This window comes from Festucalex cinctus, chromosome 5, assembly GCF_051991245.1.
Source record: "Festucalex cinctus isolate MCC-2025b chromosome 5, RoL_Fcin_1.0, whole genome shotgun sequence".
NCBI classification, from domain to species: Eukaryota; Metazoa; Chordata; class Actinopteri; order Syngnathiformes; family Syngnathidae; genus Festucalex; species Festucalex cinctus.
Genome location: NC_135415.1, coordinates 29,536,291 through 29,552,517, shown reverse-complemented (window position 1 = coordinate 29,552,517; position 16,227 = coordinate 29,536,291). Strand labels below are relative to the sequence as shown.

Genomic DNA, 16,227 nt, shown 5'->3' with positions numbered 1-16,227 from the left:
TTATTATTTTTAATTGAGCACACGCTCCTGCTACTGCTACTAGAATAAAAACTAATAATTGTCACACAGACTCGAATTTGGGCAAATTGTCAGCTATTTAATGCATGGCAACAAAAAGTGTCTTCTTGATGCATATGTGCGTGCTTTCAATGAGCAGCGGTAGGAATGTTGCCACCAAACCTCCAGCGACTGGCTTGAAGATGTAGGTGGTGTTTCTATGGAAACAGCCAGAGAACTCTGTATTTTTGCCTCTGTGAAATGCATTCCAAAGTTGGAAGGGGCCAGGAGGATCGACTCTCTCAGACTTTAACCGTGGCCTGAACCCTTTCAATTATGAACCATTACAACTTCTTCCCGTGCAATATTCATGCCACGGCAGATCCCCGCCTTCAGACGTCTTCGGTTGCTGTAAGTTGAGATAAACACTTGCTGAGGTGTTACAGCTCGACACCTACCTCTATTCATCAATGTCACTGCCTTAGCACTCAATAATTCAAAGCCGGGCGGTAATGAGCTCCCCGCAGGCCGTGTCCCAGAGGAGTGCCGCCCACCCCCCGTATGTCTCCGCTGTAATGTAGTTATATCTTGTGTCAGCTTTCAATTCAATTACATTTCGATGTGATGGCTATGTAATTGTGTATGATTAAGTTTTTGGTAGGCAAACCAAGTGTGAGGAAAGTTTAAAAAAAAACAAAAAAAACTTTTATACGGGACTATGATGGAGGCTGTTTGGATGGTGAAGGACAACACCCATAAAAGCATGAAATATGTTTCCATTCCATTACTTCCCAAATGGCATTTTTCCGCATAATTAGAAACACGATTTGCTTACAATCGACCAATTCAAGGCAAGGCAACTTTATTTGTATAGCACATTCATATACAAGGCTAATCCATTGTGCTTGACAGAGGGGAAAAAAAAATATTCAAAGTAAGATTAAATGAAAATATATTACGGTAAAAGTAGGTTAAATGAAAAGATGAAACAAGAAATGATATTTTTTTGTGTATTTATGAAAAGCAGCAGTGAACAATAGATTCAAAGACGGTTCGAGCAGATCTCAGGTGTTGAGGAAATGTTCCAAGGTTGAAGAGCATAGAAAGATAATGCAGCTTCAACTTCGTTTGGTTCTCGTTCTGTTTTATTTTTTTATTTTTTATTTAAAAAAAAAAATTTTATGACACAAAAATGCAATACATTCTGTGCATATATGTTCTCCCATTCACGTAGAGCAAACAAACATCTGAGTGCAGCAAGATAAGGACAATTTTTATTAATCATGCCGAAAATGGGAGAAACTGTTGTGAATAATAACTCCCGATTGCATGTCAGGAAGTACTGCAACAACATAACAAGCCACTTGCTTCATCTGATCCATCTTAGCCATCCGATTCTCACGTGTCAGTAAATTTTGTCCGTCATTGTCAGTCGGTCATTATTTCAAGCCGAACCAAACTGTAACCACTCCTCCGTCATTGCTAAATTACAGGTTGGCATCGTTATTTTATCAGTGATATTTTTTTAACCGTAGGAACAGCTGAATAAAGGAAAGTAAAAAAACAGACACACACTGTTTTTTTGGACGCTTGGACTGCATGGGAATTTAGGGGGAATCGCATCCATACAAGCATTCAAGTTAAAGAGTGCGGCCAGACACAATCGGAGAAACAAGGTGGTTTTAATGGTGACTCACTTCCAATTTACAGTACAAGCTTCGATAACTCAGTCTGCCTGATATTGTCGGTTACATTCCTATTCTCTTCCCTCTTCACGAATGGCACTGTGTAGGAGGAGCACGCCTCATAGGACCCTTTAGTTGTCCAACAACATGCCTGACATAAAATACACGGCATGAGCACTAAACTAGTAACCTATCTCTCGCAAGATGAATCCTCACGGTATTTGTGAGTTCGCAAACTCCGGAGAACACATCTTGTACAGAGCCCGTTGCTTTACACTGATCCAAACGGTGGTTTGGACCAATCACAGAGCGACATTGTGTCTGGGGACGGGACATGCAACTGTGACGAAACCAGGAAGCCACCGCCGACGCCGGGGCTAACAAACAAACCTAACATGGACGAATGGACGCTCCAATTAATTCTGTTCTCGCAGAATTACTCACCGTTTCCTTGTTGAACAGCGAGAGGCGCTTCGTCCATTTCTAGCCGATATGTTTGTGCACCCAGTTCGACAAGGACAAAGACATTTTCATCCGTGGCCGTGATTGGTTCAAACAAACGTGTACAATGCTGCCGCATCGTCCATCGTCTTTCCCGAGCAAATTACCGTGGAGCGGTACCAGACGGATATTGCGGAGAATTCCCTTGAGTGAAGCGCGATATCAATCCGGCTATTGTCAGGTTACTAAACTAGTACCTGCATACAGTCGTCAGCGAAACGAGAGTCCCTCAGTGACGGGCTGATAGTTCTGTCGGTACTGAGCCGGTTAGAGACGATCCCAGTGACAGACGAAAACCGACTTCTATCGGTACATAGTCAATCAGCTTTTTTTTTATTTTATTTTTATTTTTTTATTTATTTTAAGTTTCCTGGGTCTCCATCAGTACTGATGGAATGCCCACCTCTGATCAGGACCTGCAACTGTTTTGGGCATCTCCTCCTCTTACCTTCTCTTTCAAGCGTAAAGATAGCCAGTTGCCGAGATCAGAGAACTATTGTTGTTTGTCACCTCATTCACGGGAGAATTGAATTTGCTGACTGGATATTGTGATCGATGGGTGGGCAAAAGAAAACTGACAGTGGATCCTTGTGTGTGCTGGCCATCAGCAGACAAATGATGGATGGAAGGGATGGATGGATGGATAGAAAGACGGAGAGGATAACACAAAGGGATGTGGTGTGGAATTGTGATGTACGAGAAGGACAATGTTGTGCTTGGGTGCATCTGCAACTAAATGGTGATGCATTTTGCTTGCACTAAGTGTAACAGACAGTCTCCTGCTTCATCTTTAATCTGAGTGAGTCGAGCAATCTTGTCTTCCGCACCTCACTTCATTTTTTTTTCTGGTTCTAGTCCGTTATTGGTGGCATTCATGCCCTTTTCTCTTTTCTTCATTTTTCTTTTACAAGGACTTTGGTTTCTCTCCCCCGCTCTCTCTTTCTCTCTCTGTCTCACACTGTCTTTGGTGTTAACAGCCTTCCATTTTTGTGCAGTTGCTGAGCCACTGGGTGCACATCTACAATCTTGCCTTTCATTTCATGCTTCTGGAAATGGATGTTTTACTGCCTTCATTAAAGCACGCGGCAGTCGGCGCCGTGTTTTCCCTCTGAAGTTTAGCTCCATGAACCTCGCCATTAGAGGACATTATGGCCCCAGATTTCAGGACACAGAGGAACACTGTATAATTTGATTAGTGTTATTAATCAAATGGAATTCCGCTTACCATCTCCCTCCCGCCTTCGGTTCCTCACCCCCCTCCTCTCACTTTCCGATTGCTCCTTTCCCTTTCCTCTCTGTCATTCCTGATGCAACCCACGCGCATTCAAAGTGACAAAATACCTCGGCTCGTTCCTTTTAAAAACAATGATTTACCACTTGTTTTTCCCCTTCCCCTCTTCCAGCCCCACCTGTCTCGAAGCCAAGCGCCTCCCTCTCCGAGCCGGGGACATAAATCAATTGAGATGAAAGTTCCATAATTGTGCTTGCTGGGAGGGATTTGAGCAAAATTGCGCTATGAATTTTTTAAAGGGTTTTTTTTACTAGCTCCCCAACGGGACTCAGGCGGCGAAGGAAGGTGAGGCCACAAGGATTTATGGGCCTCGATTCTTCATTACTGAAGTAATTTTCCTGCAAATGATAGTGTGTGGGACTGATGCTCCATTTGAGCCCATCTAATCCTTCGCTCTGTCTGTGATTCCTAGTAATTGATTGTTCACATTATATTTAAGGGTCAGTACACACTTCAGTGACTTGTTTTATTTGGGTTGTTATGACCGTGCGCCGTTTTAGTAAAATATGTGCGGTAACGTTCATCAGCAAATATTTGTTTTTCTTATTTCATAATAAACCATTAACTCTTTGACTGCCAGCCATTTTCGGAAAAGGTAACCCCATAGTGCTAGCTGATTTACAGAATTTTACCGATCTTTCAAGCTCCACAGAAAATGTTGTGTTCGGACTATGGAAACGCGGATACCACCAAATGAAAGATTGAAGTCTCATCTTTCATCTAAAAAAAAAGTGTGTTTCTACCTGATTCAGATTTTCAGTAATCAACAATAGAAAATTGCTTCATTTCACCCAAATCCTCTATTTTCTTCCAAAATACGGAGAAATCAAGCTTTTTGTGAAACGATGTTATTTCATGCACTCTAGTGAATTTGGCACTTTTTTTTTCTTTTTTTTTGCATGAGTGATTCTACACCTAAACTTATATAAAACACTACCCCAATAATAAAAAAGTGCTTTTTGATTGCAAAATAACAGTTTATTTACATTCAACAGTAGCAATCTGAACAAACAATTTGGAAAACTCTTTACAAACTATTTACACGTGTGCAACTGCGCACGTGTGTTGTGTGTATGTGTTACTATTTACAATTACCATTAACCCGATCGGCTTGATACTTGGAGCACAGCTGCCCAAGGCTTTCCTCCACCCGTTTCCATTAAAAAACATAGTTAACGTCAAATGACGTTTTTGGCGGCATACCCGAGGTTTATATTAAACGTAATATGACGTTTTTGGCGTCCAAAGAGTTAATTGCGAGTCAAATGCTGCGTTCGCACCAAAAGCGAGGGATGGCGATTCGGCGGCGCACATTCGCGACGAAAATCCGCACATTCGCATATTCGTCGAAGTTCAAAAAATTGAACTTTTTTCGCATTTCGCCTCGCGGTAGCCAATCGGCTTCGAGTACGGGACTAAAAAAGCCAAAGTGCTATCACGTACCTTCAAAGAGGAGAAAATAGTGCCACGGCTGTTTAGTCCCAGGAAAGAAGTGGAAGTAGTTGGCGGTGCCCACTTTTTGTTGACTCGCTAAAGTGCTCCACTTCCTGGTTCACCAAGGGACACGCCTCCTCCGCTACGGTGCTGACGAAAGCGCGAATGAGTAGCAATTGTCCCAAAAACACTATGCGGTGAAACGCTCGTGAAGGATGCGTTCCAGTTCGCCTTTTCGGATTTGGTGAGAACGTAGCATTAGGCTAATACTTGGAATTGAATAACGATGAGGTTTGCATTTAAGAGTGGATGAAGTATGAAAACATAATGTTTCTATTTACTTTTCTAGTTACTGTAGCATATTTGTATTCAATCTGTCATTTTCTTTTATCAGCAAAAGTTCCACTTGTTTTTTTCTTCTCGTACAATCTTCCCTCTGTCCTCATCTGTACCTTGCATCCGCTCCAAAATGGCTGATATTCTGTTTCCATCTCTTTAGGTGCCGCCAACAGCAGTGACCCTCCTCAAGGTTAGTGCGTCCACAATGCCAGGTTTCATTTTGAATCTTGCCTAGCCTCCACTCAATTTTACAGCTCAGTAGTTTGAGAAGCAGTGTGGGTAAATCTGCTGCAAGAAGAAAGATAGTGAGCCAGGAAGTGGGTGGGAGGGGGATGAATGGGGGGGGGGCTTTCACCAGTTGAAGTGGGTCTCATTCCTGGCATGCAGACAACCCAGGACAATTAGTCACTTTGCACCATGTCAAACTTGGGACTCATTTAAAGGCAAGGAAAATATAGTGGACCCACAGGCTTTGGTAAGTGCTGCAGTTATTGCACCTTAGGGGGGAAATGATGCTGCGCTCAACTGGAATAATTCTTCGATGCCTTTGGAGCAAGTCAGAGACACAAAGAGAATATTTGGAATAAAAGCTACATATACTGAAACTACATCTCATGGTTATAAAACTAACTATAGCTATAGTTATAGAAAAAAAAAATGTCCTTCATTTTTCTTAGTCAATTAATATCACGCATCCGCTGTCAGAGTTCATATTAGATGTATTTATTTTGATATAGCTATACTTGTATCTATATCCATACAAAAGAAGGAATGTACTTAGTTACTTTTTTTTTTCAATCTTTCACTTGACAAATACGCCATACTGTATATTTAAAAAAACTAAAATAAAACTAATACTAAAACAAAGACTTTTCAAATAAAAGCTACTAAAAACTAACAGACCTGTTCTAAAAAATAATTAAGACCAGCTGAATTTAAAATGCAAAAGTCAAAAACGAAAAGAAAAGACAGCTTTAATGAGAATTCCAATCAGAACCCTGATGTAAAGTTAGCTAACCATCAGCGTTGTCACAGATTACGTGAAAAAAAAAATTCAAAAAGTTATAAGCAATTAATTTTCTAAAATGTTTTACTAAGATGAAAAATTAAGATGGACTAATTAAGAACATAAAAAAAAAAAAAGTCTAATGTTATGATGCCAAACACACTGAACAGTAAAATATCTCATCTCCATTTTCTTTCCTGGAAAACAGTGTTACATATTAATCAGTTAAGTTTGCCACTAAAGGTCTATGTCAGACTTTCAACCAGCACATGCTCGCCAACTAAAATGAAGCGTGACTGAGGTGGGTGTTACGTCGACGATCAGGAGGTGGAATGAGAAGAAAAGTTTGTCCTGAGCGCTCTTAAAGAGGCTCGGCGTGACCAATGGAGGTGAAGTGGATGAATGAGGCCATTCAGCGGGCGTAATGAAAGAGCTCCTGCTGGGCTCCAAATGAGGGTGGACCCATCTGCACCACATAGGCGTGCACAAACCGGTGACCTTGAAAATTACCCAGGAAGCACTTTGGGATAGTCACCCCAGCAACAGGCCGGGGTTTGCATGGTAACCAAGACCCTTCAATCAGCGCCTGGGACTTTCTTAAACGGGGCACAGCTTTTAGTGCATTCAATGAACTCAATGTGAATTCCAGCTTGAAGGATACACCAAGTTGTTTTTTTTGTTTTTTGTTTTTTTTTTATCATTGGTGGGGAGACTACCAGTTATCCCATGTGAATGTTTTTTTGTTTGTTTTTCCCCTCTCAGGACTTTTCCTCTCAAGAAATGTTTATCTTTGCTACCTGTTAACTCTTTGACTGCCAAAAACGTTTAACTCATTTACTCACAATAACGTATAAATACGTTTTTTTTATGTTCTAAGTGTCCCAAAGACGTATTTATACATTTGTTTGTTTGTTTTTTGTTTTTTTTTTATGCTAGAGCATACAGAAGGCTTTGATGCAGCCTCTCAACTGCAAAGAACGGTTGCAGAAATGGTAGTTATTACACAAACGGCCAGCAGGTGGCAGCAGAGCAAAGGAGATCAACCAGGGCCATGTAGGAAAAAAAAAAGCTCACTTACGCACAATTTTGAATAGATTTGTGAAAACTGATGACTACTATTACTACTACTACTGATGACTACTACTAAACTATTATAGTGGCACACAGGGGTCACTATTTGCCTTGTGACTGTTAGCAGTTTTCAATAAGTAACTGTACATGATATCAACAATTTTGAATTGCTTCATTGATTTTTACCATGGTTAACTCATTCACTGCCATTGACGGAAAAAGACGTCAAATGATGCATTTTTTCTATTTTTCTGTATGTGGCCCTCAGAGGAAAAAGTTTAGACACCCCTGATCTACACAGACAGGTTTAGGAACCTATGAAATAGATCCGCTGTCTGAGTTACCAAAAGAGAGAGATTCCACTCTCTTGGGGGACTGGGCGTGAAGTTTACAAGCATTCTCAAGCATCCCGGTCCGTTGCATTGTATTTGGCTTAATATATTCAGTCGCAATGAGCCAGAAAACATGCAGGTCATTGAAGTTCTATTCCCATCGCCGGTTCCCCTCACGGAACTTTTGACAGCATGAAATGACAATCCGCCCCTGCATGCATCTCCCACGTCAAAGAGTAATGAGATTGTGCTGCTGGAAATATTACTACAAAGCATCAGGCCCACACTCGCTCCTGACTGCACCTTCAAACAGCGCTGCCTGCCAGCTTGCCTGCCTGCTGGAAAAGCAACGAACAGGAAAAAAAAAAAAAACAATCCGAATCAGAGGCAGAGAAATGGCAAGGGAAGCTCCCTGTGCGGAGACAAACGTACACACCAAGGCCTTTTATCCTGAGAGTGATTAGAAATTTGAAATCGTTTTAAAACCCCGCTTTGAGTGCGTTCCACAAACGAAAAAGAGTCGCTCGCTGTTTCTCGCCGCCGACTGCCAGTGATCCGGTCTCTCTAATTGTGGTCTCGTTGACAAGTCTGGTGTGGCTGGGAAGCTTTTTAAGCTCAGCTTTTTTGCTAAGTTTCCCGTCAGATCCTCCACCAAAGGCACGGAGGGGGAAAAAACTCACTGATTCCGAATCTTATATCACGTACTGAGTTCTTCCTAATGTGGCCTAATATGAAGTTTGCAGAGAAAACATAATACGGTTTTAAATCTATAAATCTGACAAATTGACTTTTAATTGGGTTGAATTTAAAATATTTTACAGAACAAAGCAGTTCCTTTATGTTATAAAAGAAAGGCTGGGAAGAGCCTTCAGATTTGGACAGGAAGAAAGGCAGCTTGAAGAATCTGCAGCGGTTGGAAAGAAGACTCGGAGGAGTAGAGTAGACAGCAACACAGTGAAAGCAGGGCTCATAAAAATCACTATTATAACAACATTAATTGATGCTGCTGAGCACCATATGTGGCGCCATATGGAAACGCTGCCCCCAAAGGCCTGCTTATAATAGACAGCCCGCAGCGGCGCACACAACTTGGCACGTTTACAAACAAGGGACGTCCCGATAATATTAGCCGCACAGACTGAGCAAGAGACAGCGGCAAAAAGGAGTTTCGAGGAAGGGGGGGGGTCGTTTCCTTGTTATAAATTTTCTTCAGATGGCAGCTTCATTTTGATCGTGAAACTGCTCTTCCAATATTTCCTACCAAATGGCACGCTTATCTGTTTGGAAATGTGGAGAACTCAACACTCATATCGTGCCTAGTGCTAAAGTTAGTTCATTACACTAATAAAGAAGTAAGAGTTGATCAAATTTCTCTCCAACCAACCACAGTGATGAGTGATGCAATAGTACCTGTGCTTGTATTACTGACACACATAAGCAGATGACATGACATCCTGACTGGCAGAGAAACTGAATATAGAGACACGATTTAAGTTTTCCAAAGAAAATGCAATGTGTGTATGTACTTGAAGCATTTTTTTTTCCATACCCATATATATGCAGCATATACTCTTATTCATGTTAATACTGAAAATTGTATTTTCAAAATTGCTTGTGTCCAAAATTGATGGCGTTTTAAAAGTGATTATTCATTGAACCTTTATTTATCTAGGTAAAGAAATGGAGGACATATTCACATATTCAATGCAAATCTGAATGCAGACAGCAGAGCAACATTTTTTTTCTTGTCTTCGTATTTTTGCATTAGTTTGGGCCAGGAAGTAATTTGCACCTAAACATAGGGCTGGGTTTAAAAAAATTGAATAATTCATATCGAATTAATGTTCCATGAATCGATTATTGAAATATCTTTTTTTCCCATAAATTATTAAGAAAATAGAATACAAATTTTTTGGTATCTTACTGTTTTGTTAAATTTACTATTCACATGAATTTAAAAGTATTTTCTTACCTAGACCTGACGTATTGCACTTTAAGACAATTCAAAATAATTTTCGTTTATATTTACAATTATTGAATGAAAATTATGAAAATATTTTCATCTCATCCTTGCTGATGTCAGTGTTTATGTAACACTAAAATATGTTTGCGTAAAATCAGTTGACCAGCCTCTGTAAAATTTACTTTATTAAAATTTACCATTTGTGGCATTTTTGATTATTTTATTTTTAAGAAGAATTGATGTTCCATAATTAATCGATATCTGATTGAACTGAAGTGAATTGAATCGGGAAAAATCCAAATCGGATCGAGCTGATCTTTTGTGAATCGAAATCGAAATTAGAATCGATACCCAACATGGCGTCCTGTTTTCTGGTCATGCATACACAGGGATTTTTTTATTTTTATTTATTTAATTTTTTTTTTCGCAAAAATTCTTCAACTTATTTTGCACTGTCCAGAGGAGGGGAAAAGTGAACCTTGAGGAAAGAGTTGTCAACCATCCTGTTGAGTTTCATCGAATGTGAGGCGAAACCAGAACAGCATACGGCTGTTTCCTCGCCGCCACAAAGGAAGGCAGATGAAGAGCAACCCCAAGAAAAGGGATACACACTGAGGGAGGAAGACGGAGAAAGCTTTCCACTCTGTGATGTGCACTGATGTAGCTCCAGCTCCAGGTCAAACGCTGCCAGTGTTTTGTGTTCATCTTCATCTCGTCTCCCCAGTGCTCCTCTAAATTATTCACAGCCTGAAGATGTGCAATGTGGCTGCTTCTCTCCTCCTTCACTCTTACAGAGCTCTCTTGTCTTCCTCGCTCTGCTTCATATCGTTTCCAGTTTTTGTCATGTGGAGGCTTGTTCAGCGGCAACAAACTCGCACAGCGTGTTAATCTTCCCTTCATCTACCGTCGACCACCTTTCAACACTGCCTTTGTCTCTCAAACTTCTCAATCTTTTTTTGAGTCTCACGTGCACCTTCAAGTTGCTTGGTTAATTGTAGACACTAACCCTTTTCTTCGCTTTTTTCTATATAGGTTTGAAATAAGTATATTTGCATAGCAGTTTGTTGAGTCAAAATGTGCATTTTGCACCTCAATCAAACGCATTGAAACACAAAACTGTGAATGTGCGTTTATGTGGCAAAACTCAAAGCTGCCAAATGTTACGGAAATCACCGAAGCATAACTGGTAAACGTGTCGTGATTGTTCAGAATATTATATTTCTTCACCGTTACCAAGGACTTTAATTTTCCCTCCGCTCCCATTTAAGAGGAGGGGATTGTCACAGCCCTGCTCAGGTGTTGTGCAATCTCCATTTAGCTCTCACGGCTACTAGCTGCCTTCTTCGTCCATCCGCTCTGGATATATCATTTGCAAGGTAAACACAACCAAGCCGCCAACACCAATATTTTTAGTAACATTTTGACAAAAGGTGAGTTATGTCATATTAACCACTTTTTCCTGCTTTTGCAATCAGCTCAGATATCTGACACCTGAATTTAGCCTATTAGTATTTACCACAAAAGATTTGTAAAGTCTTCTTAAAATGGCGAAGAAGAAAACGAAGAAGAACGGTAGTCATTGTAGTATCTAATAGACTTATGAATCAGATGCATAAGCTTTTTAGATACTGCAATGACTACCGTACAAGGTGCAATCCTGGCGGATGGATTCAATGAATCCATCCGCCAGGATTTTACCTTTTGGCTACCATGAGAGATAGGGTTGTACTCAAGGTAAGCAGTTTTTAGATAGAACATACAGTAGTTAATCGTTTTATCACCCTGAATAATTTGCTGCACTCATATTAACGTCTGAAAGCAACTGTTTACGGAGCATATTTGTGAACGCACCTACGAAGAGGGGATGGGAATTTTGGATGCGATGAACTATAATGTTCACGGTCTCGGTTTTTGTAATCCCCTCCGAAAAAGACATTTTTGTTGACTGGTCCGACTTAGAAGGAAAAAAAATAGCAAGAAAACACCTGAAATAGCGACAAAAAACCTGCATTAGTTAGTTATGGTCACAAGTTAAAATCTGCAGTAGAGTGAATTTACAGTATTTGAACTGCTATGCAATGAGGAACCGCTTACCGTATTTTTCGGATTATACGTCGCTCCGGATTATAAATCGAACAAGGCAAAAAAAATGCATAATTAAGAAGGAAAAAACATATATGTCGCACTTGAGTATAAGTCGCATTTTTGGGGGAAATTTATTTGGTAAATTTAAAATAAAAATAAAAGAGAACAACAGGCTGAATAAGCGTACGGTATACTAACGTTACATGACTGACATGCCTGCTAATGTCAGTAACGACGTAACATATTAAGAGTTTGGAGCGAGCAGTGACGGGAGTCGGAGGCGGAGTGTTGAAGGGCGGAGCCAAAGGCTGGCGTTTTATTGACATCAGCTTCTGAGGTCTTAACAGCAACTCCCCACTCAGCTAGAAGCTAACAGGCTAACTCCCCTTTTCCACATAACAAAACCTTCCCACCCGGAACTCTCCCTTCGTCCCAACGTTCCGTGGGTGAATTATGTTCCCATCACTACAAGTTATTCATATAACTCTAGCATAAAGAACATGCTAACAAGTTTACCAAACTATCAGTTTCACTCCAAATCACTAAATCCAATGAAATCTTCATCCTCGGTGTCACTTTTAAACAACTCCCCCAACTCGGGAGGTAGACGATGCGCCGCTTCCTCTTCTACCGGCAATGTTGAACTTATCAACACAGGCCTAGAGCGCCCTCTTGCGGTTTAGTGTGAAAATAACATGTGAAATGATGTAATAATGTGTTAATTTCACACATAAGTCGCACCAGAGTATAAGTCGCACCCCCGGCCAAACTATGAAAAAAACTGTGACTTATAATCCAAAAAATACGGTATATATGTATTTAGTACAGTAAAACATTAGATAATTTCTTTTGAAGGACTTGGACCCGCCCTAATATTACTCCACAATAGTGATTCCATGTTAGCTTCAGAGATGAACAAGCACAGCAATCTTCGGAAAGGAGAAGTGAACAGAAAGGCAAGATGAGTCCACTTCCAACCATTGCCACAGGTTATCCATTTGTAATTCTCTACCATCCCCGTGATGATGTTTGATCATTGCCGAGTGCAAGCGGGAGGCACAAGGCGGGGTGCTGGTAAGTGAACCCTTTCTGCTGCTTTCCTCCAACCAGCTCCCCAAACCATCTACCCACCCTCACAATTGCTGTCACCCAGTATGAGGCCCCCTCTGGCCTGATGACAAGCCTAGCGTGAAACGCTTGGCTGCCCCCTTAAATTAGCAGTAGAGCCCCCCCGGCGGCACATGCTTCTCATGACCAGCGCGCAGTGGGCCACTGCCAGATTCTTTTCATTACGACTGTGGCCTGCCAACAGCCTGACTCCCCCTTTCCTTCTGCCTCCCAACACCTCCCTCTCCTCTTGCTTTCCTCCCATGTGCTGGCCTAAGCTCAGCACACAGCATCTGTAGTGCTCAACACTTTATGAAGAAAAAAAAATAAAGGGGAGGAGTAATAAGGAAGCAAACAAATCTTTTGTATCCTTCGTTTAGAAGAGAGTATTTATCTGCATGTTTCGATAGGTATGGCTCAATAGCTTTGGTTCAAGACAGGCTAGTTTTTACTGATTTGAAGGGTACAAACAGAAGCTCTTTAGTACCTAAAGCACTGCAATGATACTGTCACACGAGGTGAAGAATTAGGACCCAAACGTATCCAAGAACCCATGACTGAGAAAGCTCAATGGAAAGAGCACGGTTGGATGCGTGGAAGCAACCTCGAAAACATTAAAGAACAGCTCGCATGGGAAGAGTAAGGGTAGGAAATCACGACGTGCTGAGAGAAAAGCTCAACGTACTGACAAAAGTCTCACTCGGTAACTCCCGCTTGGACAAGGTACAATTCTGTATGACAGAAAAAGGTCTATATGACAACATAAGAGTGAATAGACAAAATTAGGAGTACCTTACGGACTATAGCGTCTGCATGGCAAGTTGGCAACAGACTGCTTCATCATCACAAGGGGTATAAGCAACTGCATAGCAACATCATCATCATCATAAGGGACATAACTGCATACCATCAAATATGACCCAATTACCAAACCCAAAACAGTCATAATGGTTTACATATTTTTTTGACAGAGAATCGGCATTTTCATGTGACAACAGATGATGGGGAGGGGAGGACTTATAAAGTACATATCATGGACCTTATACAGTAAATGTAACAATTTTAATCAGTGGTCCATTTGTGGGGAATATTATACAAAAAATGGTTTACAATAAATCTGCTGGAGTGTGCTCCTTTATGTTGACCACTGTAGTCGCATTTTGTTTATGGTGTAAAAACTGTACTGTCACCCTAATCATGACTGAATTTATTGGCAGATTAAACTATCATTTTGGGATTATGTTACACTACTACAGTACTTATGTATCTTACAATTTACTACACAAACCAAATAAGTATAGTTCAAAATGTTCATTAGCTTAGCAAAAGTGGTTGGTGAAAATGTGGTTTTAATCGTGAGCTCACATCTCTTGTCTATATTGGAATCGTAGAATCAGTGAAGAAAGAGAGAGCCAGTTGAAGAAGCACAGAGAGCGAGAAAGAGAGCGACGAGGGCAGTCGCGGTACAGAGCGATGCCCCGAGGCGCAATATGTTTCTCGCTGGGCTACATCTGAGCCGTTAGACGGCAGCTTGGGCCGCGGGGTAGCCTCGACTCACTCCATCAAACTGTCAGGCATCCAGCGAAGCTGCACAGGGACACTCTCTCAGCTGCCCCCAGGGCCAGTTCAAGTCAACATCCCATTTCCTTGCCTCCTCGCCTAATTTCTCCTATGCCCGACTTAAATTTCCAATGCCCAGCGCCTGGCTGGAGCACGGGGCCCGGGGCCATGTCAAAACAGTGGGAACTTTTAAGGCTAGTGCATTTGCATCTGTGAGAGCGTTCACCTCCAAAAGGGACAGAGCTGCGGTTACACAAAGCAAAGACAAAGAAAAGCTAAATTGAGGGTTTTTTTGTGAAGAAACAAAACACATAAATAACAATTTTCTTTTTCTTCCCGCTCCACATTTTTGGTCCGCAGCTACATTCATATTACTCTTCTGGCCGGTTTCTTCACTGTCTCTGAGCGGGAAAAAAAAATAAAAAATCCCTCCCCCAACTCCCCACTCAGCTAGAAGCTAACAGGCTAACTCCCCTTTTCCACATAACAAAACCTTCCCACCCGGAACTCTCCCTTCGTCCCAACGTTCCGTGGGTGAATTATGTTCCCATCACTACAAGTTATTCATATAACTCTAGCATAAAGAACATGCTAACAAGTTTACCAAACTATCAGTTTCACTCCAAATCACTAAATCCAATGAAATCTTCATCCTCAGTGTCACTTTTAAACAACTCCCCCAACTCGGGAGGTAGACGATGCGCCGCTTCCTCTTCTACCGGCAATGTTGAATTTATCAACACAGGCCTAGAGCGCCCACTTGCGGTTTAGTGTGAAAATAACATGTGAAATGATATAATAATGTGTTAATTTCACACATAAGTCGCACCAGAGTATAAGTCGCACCGCCGGCCAAACTATGAAAAAAACTGCGACTTATAATCCGAAAAATACGGTATATATGTATTTAGTACAGTAAAACATTCGATAATGTCTTTTGAAGGACTTGGAGCCGCCTCAGCTACATTCATATTACTCTTCCGAAATCTCTGTGCCTTCACGTTTCTGGCCGGTTTCTTCTTTTTCTCTGAGCGCAAAAAAAATTGTCCCTCTTCCCTTATACATCTGCCATTACGATCTGTTATTCTCTCGTCAAACTCCCGCAAGGATCTCACCAGTAGCCCAGCCGGTGTTGTCACCCTACATTGCAGTGAGTGCTCAGGGATTTCTTCTTGAAATGAAAAGACAGTCCTTTACTTTAGTAAGTAAGAGTAAGTAAGTAAGGGAACTCTTCACGATTACTTCAGCCACTATTCTTGTCAATCCATCTGTACAGTCTTCTACTTTCTGGCCACATATTTTGCATGGAAATCGAGCAGAGTGCTGCCAGGTCTCAGAGCCGTTTACAAGGACTTTGGGTAATGTTAAAGTTTGGTTTGTTTGGCCCCAAGGCAAGAATAAATCTGTCCCCAGTCGTCTTGATTTACATGGTCCTCACTTATACTTCCTGTTACGGTCCACGATGCCCGTGCCCATTTGTTGACTCGTTTGACTCGGTCCACCAATCGGGGCAAGGGAGGAGCTGATCGCCGAATTGGCTTCAGGTACATGACCAGCTGTGGTCACAGTTAAAGCTGGTAGTCGGACAGGCTGGTTGGTCTGACTGTTTGCGTGTGTTCGCCCCCCACCTTCGTCTGTTTGTTTTGTAGCCAGCCCCTATACCTCTCGCGTGTGTTTTTGCGTTCCACTGTCCTTTCGTTTTGTTTAGTGCAATGTAGATTGTTTTTAGTCCACTATCCATTCATGTTAATTCGCCGTAAGTTCGTGCGTTCATCCATCGCCAGTATTCATTTCGGCATTGCGCTCGGGCAGGTTGGAAGGTCGGGAGTGTGGCCCGACATTCGGGAGCGTTGGCT

General features: G+C 41.5%; 1 protein-coding gene across 10 annotated transcripts in view; it reads left to right on the top strand.

The window, feature by feature from the left end:
• fbrsl1 (fibrosin-like 1) overlaps window positions 1-16,227 on the top strand; it is a 302,303-nt gene that overhangs the window by 178,912 nt on the left and 107,164 nt on the right. For 6 of the 10 annotated variants that reach the window (XM_077521257.1, XM_077521256.1, XM_077521250.1 and 3 more), the window contains one exon: window positions 5,408-5,437. The exons of the other annotated variants lie outside the window; for them this stretch is intronic. In XM_077521257.1, the coding sequence (XP_077377383.1) occupies window positions 5,408-5,437 (30 nt within the window). The remainder of the gene's footprint in view (window positions 1-5,407; window positions 5,438-16,227) is intronic. 10 annotated transcript variants of the gene reach the window in all.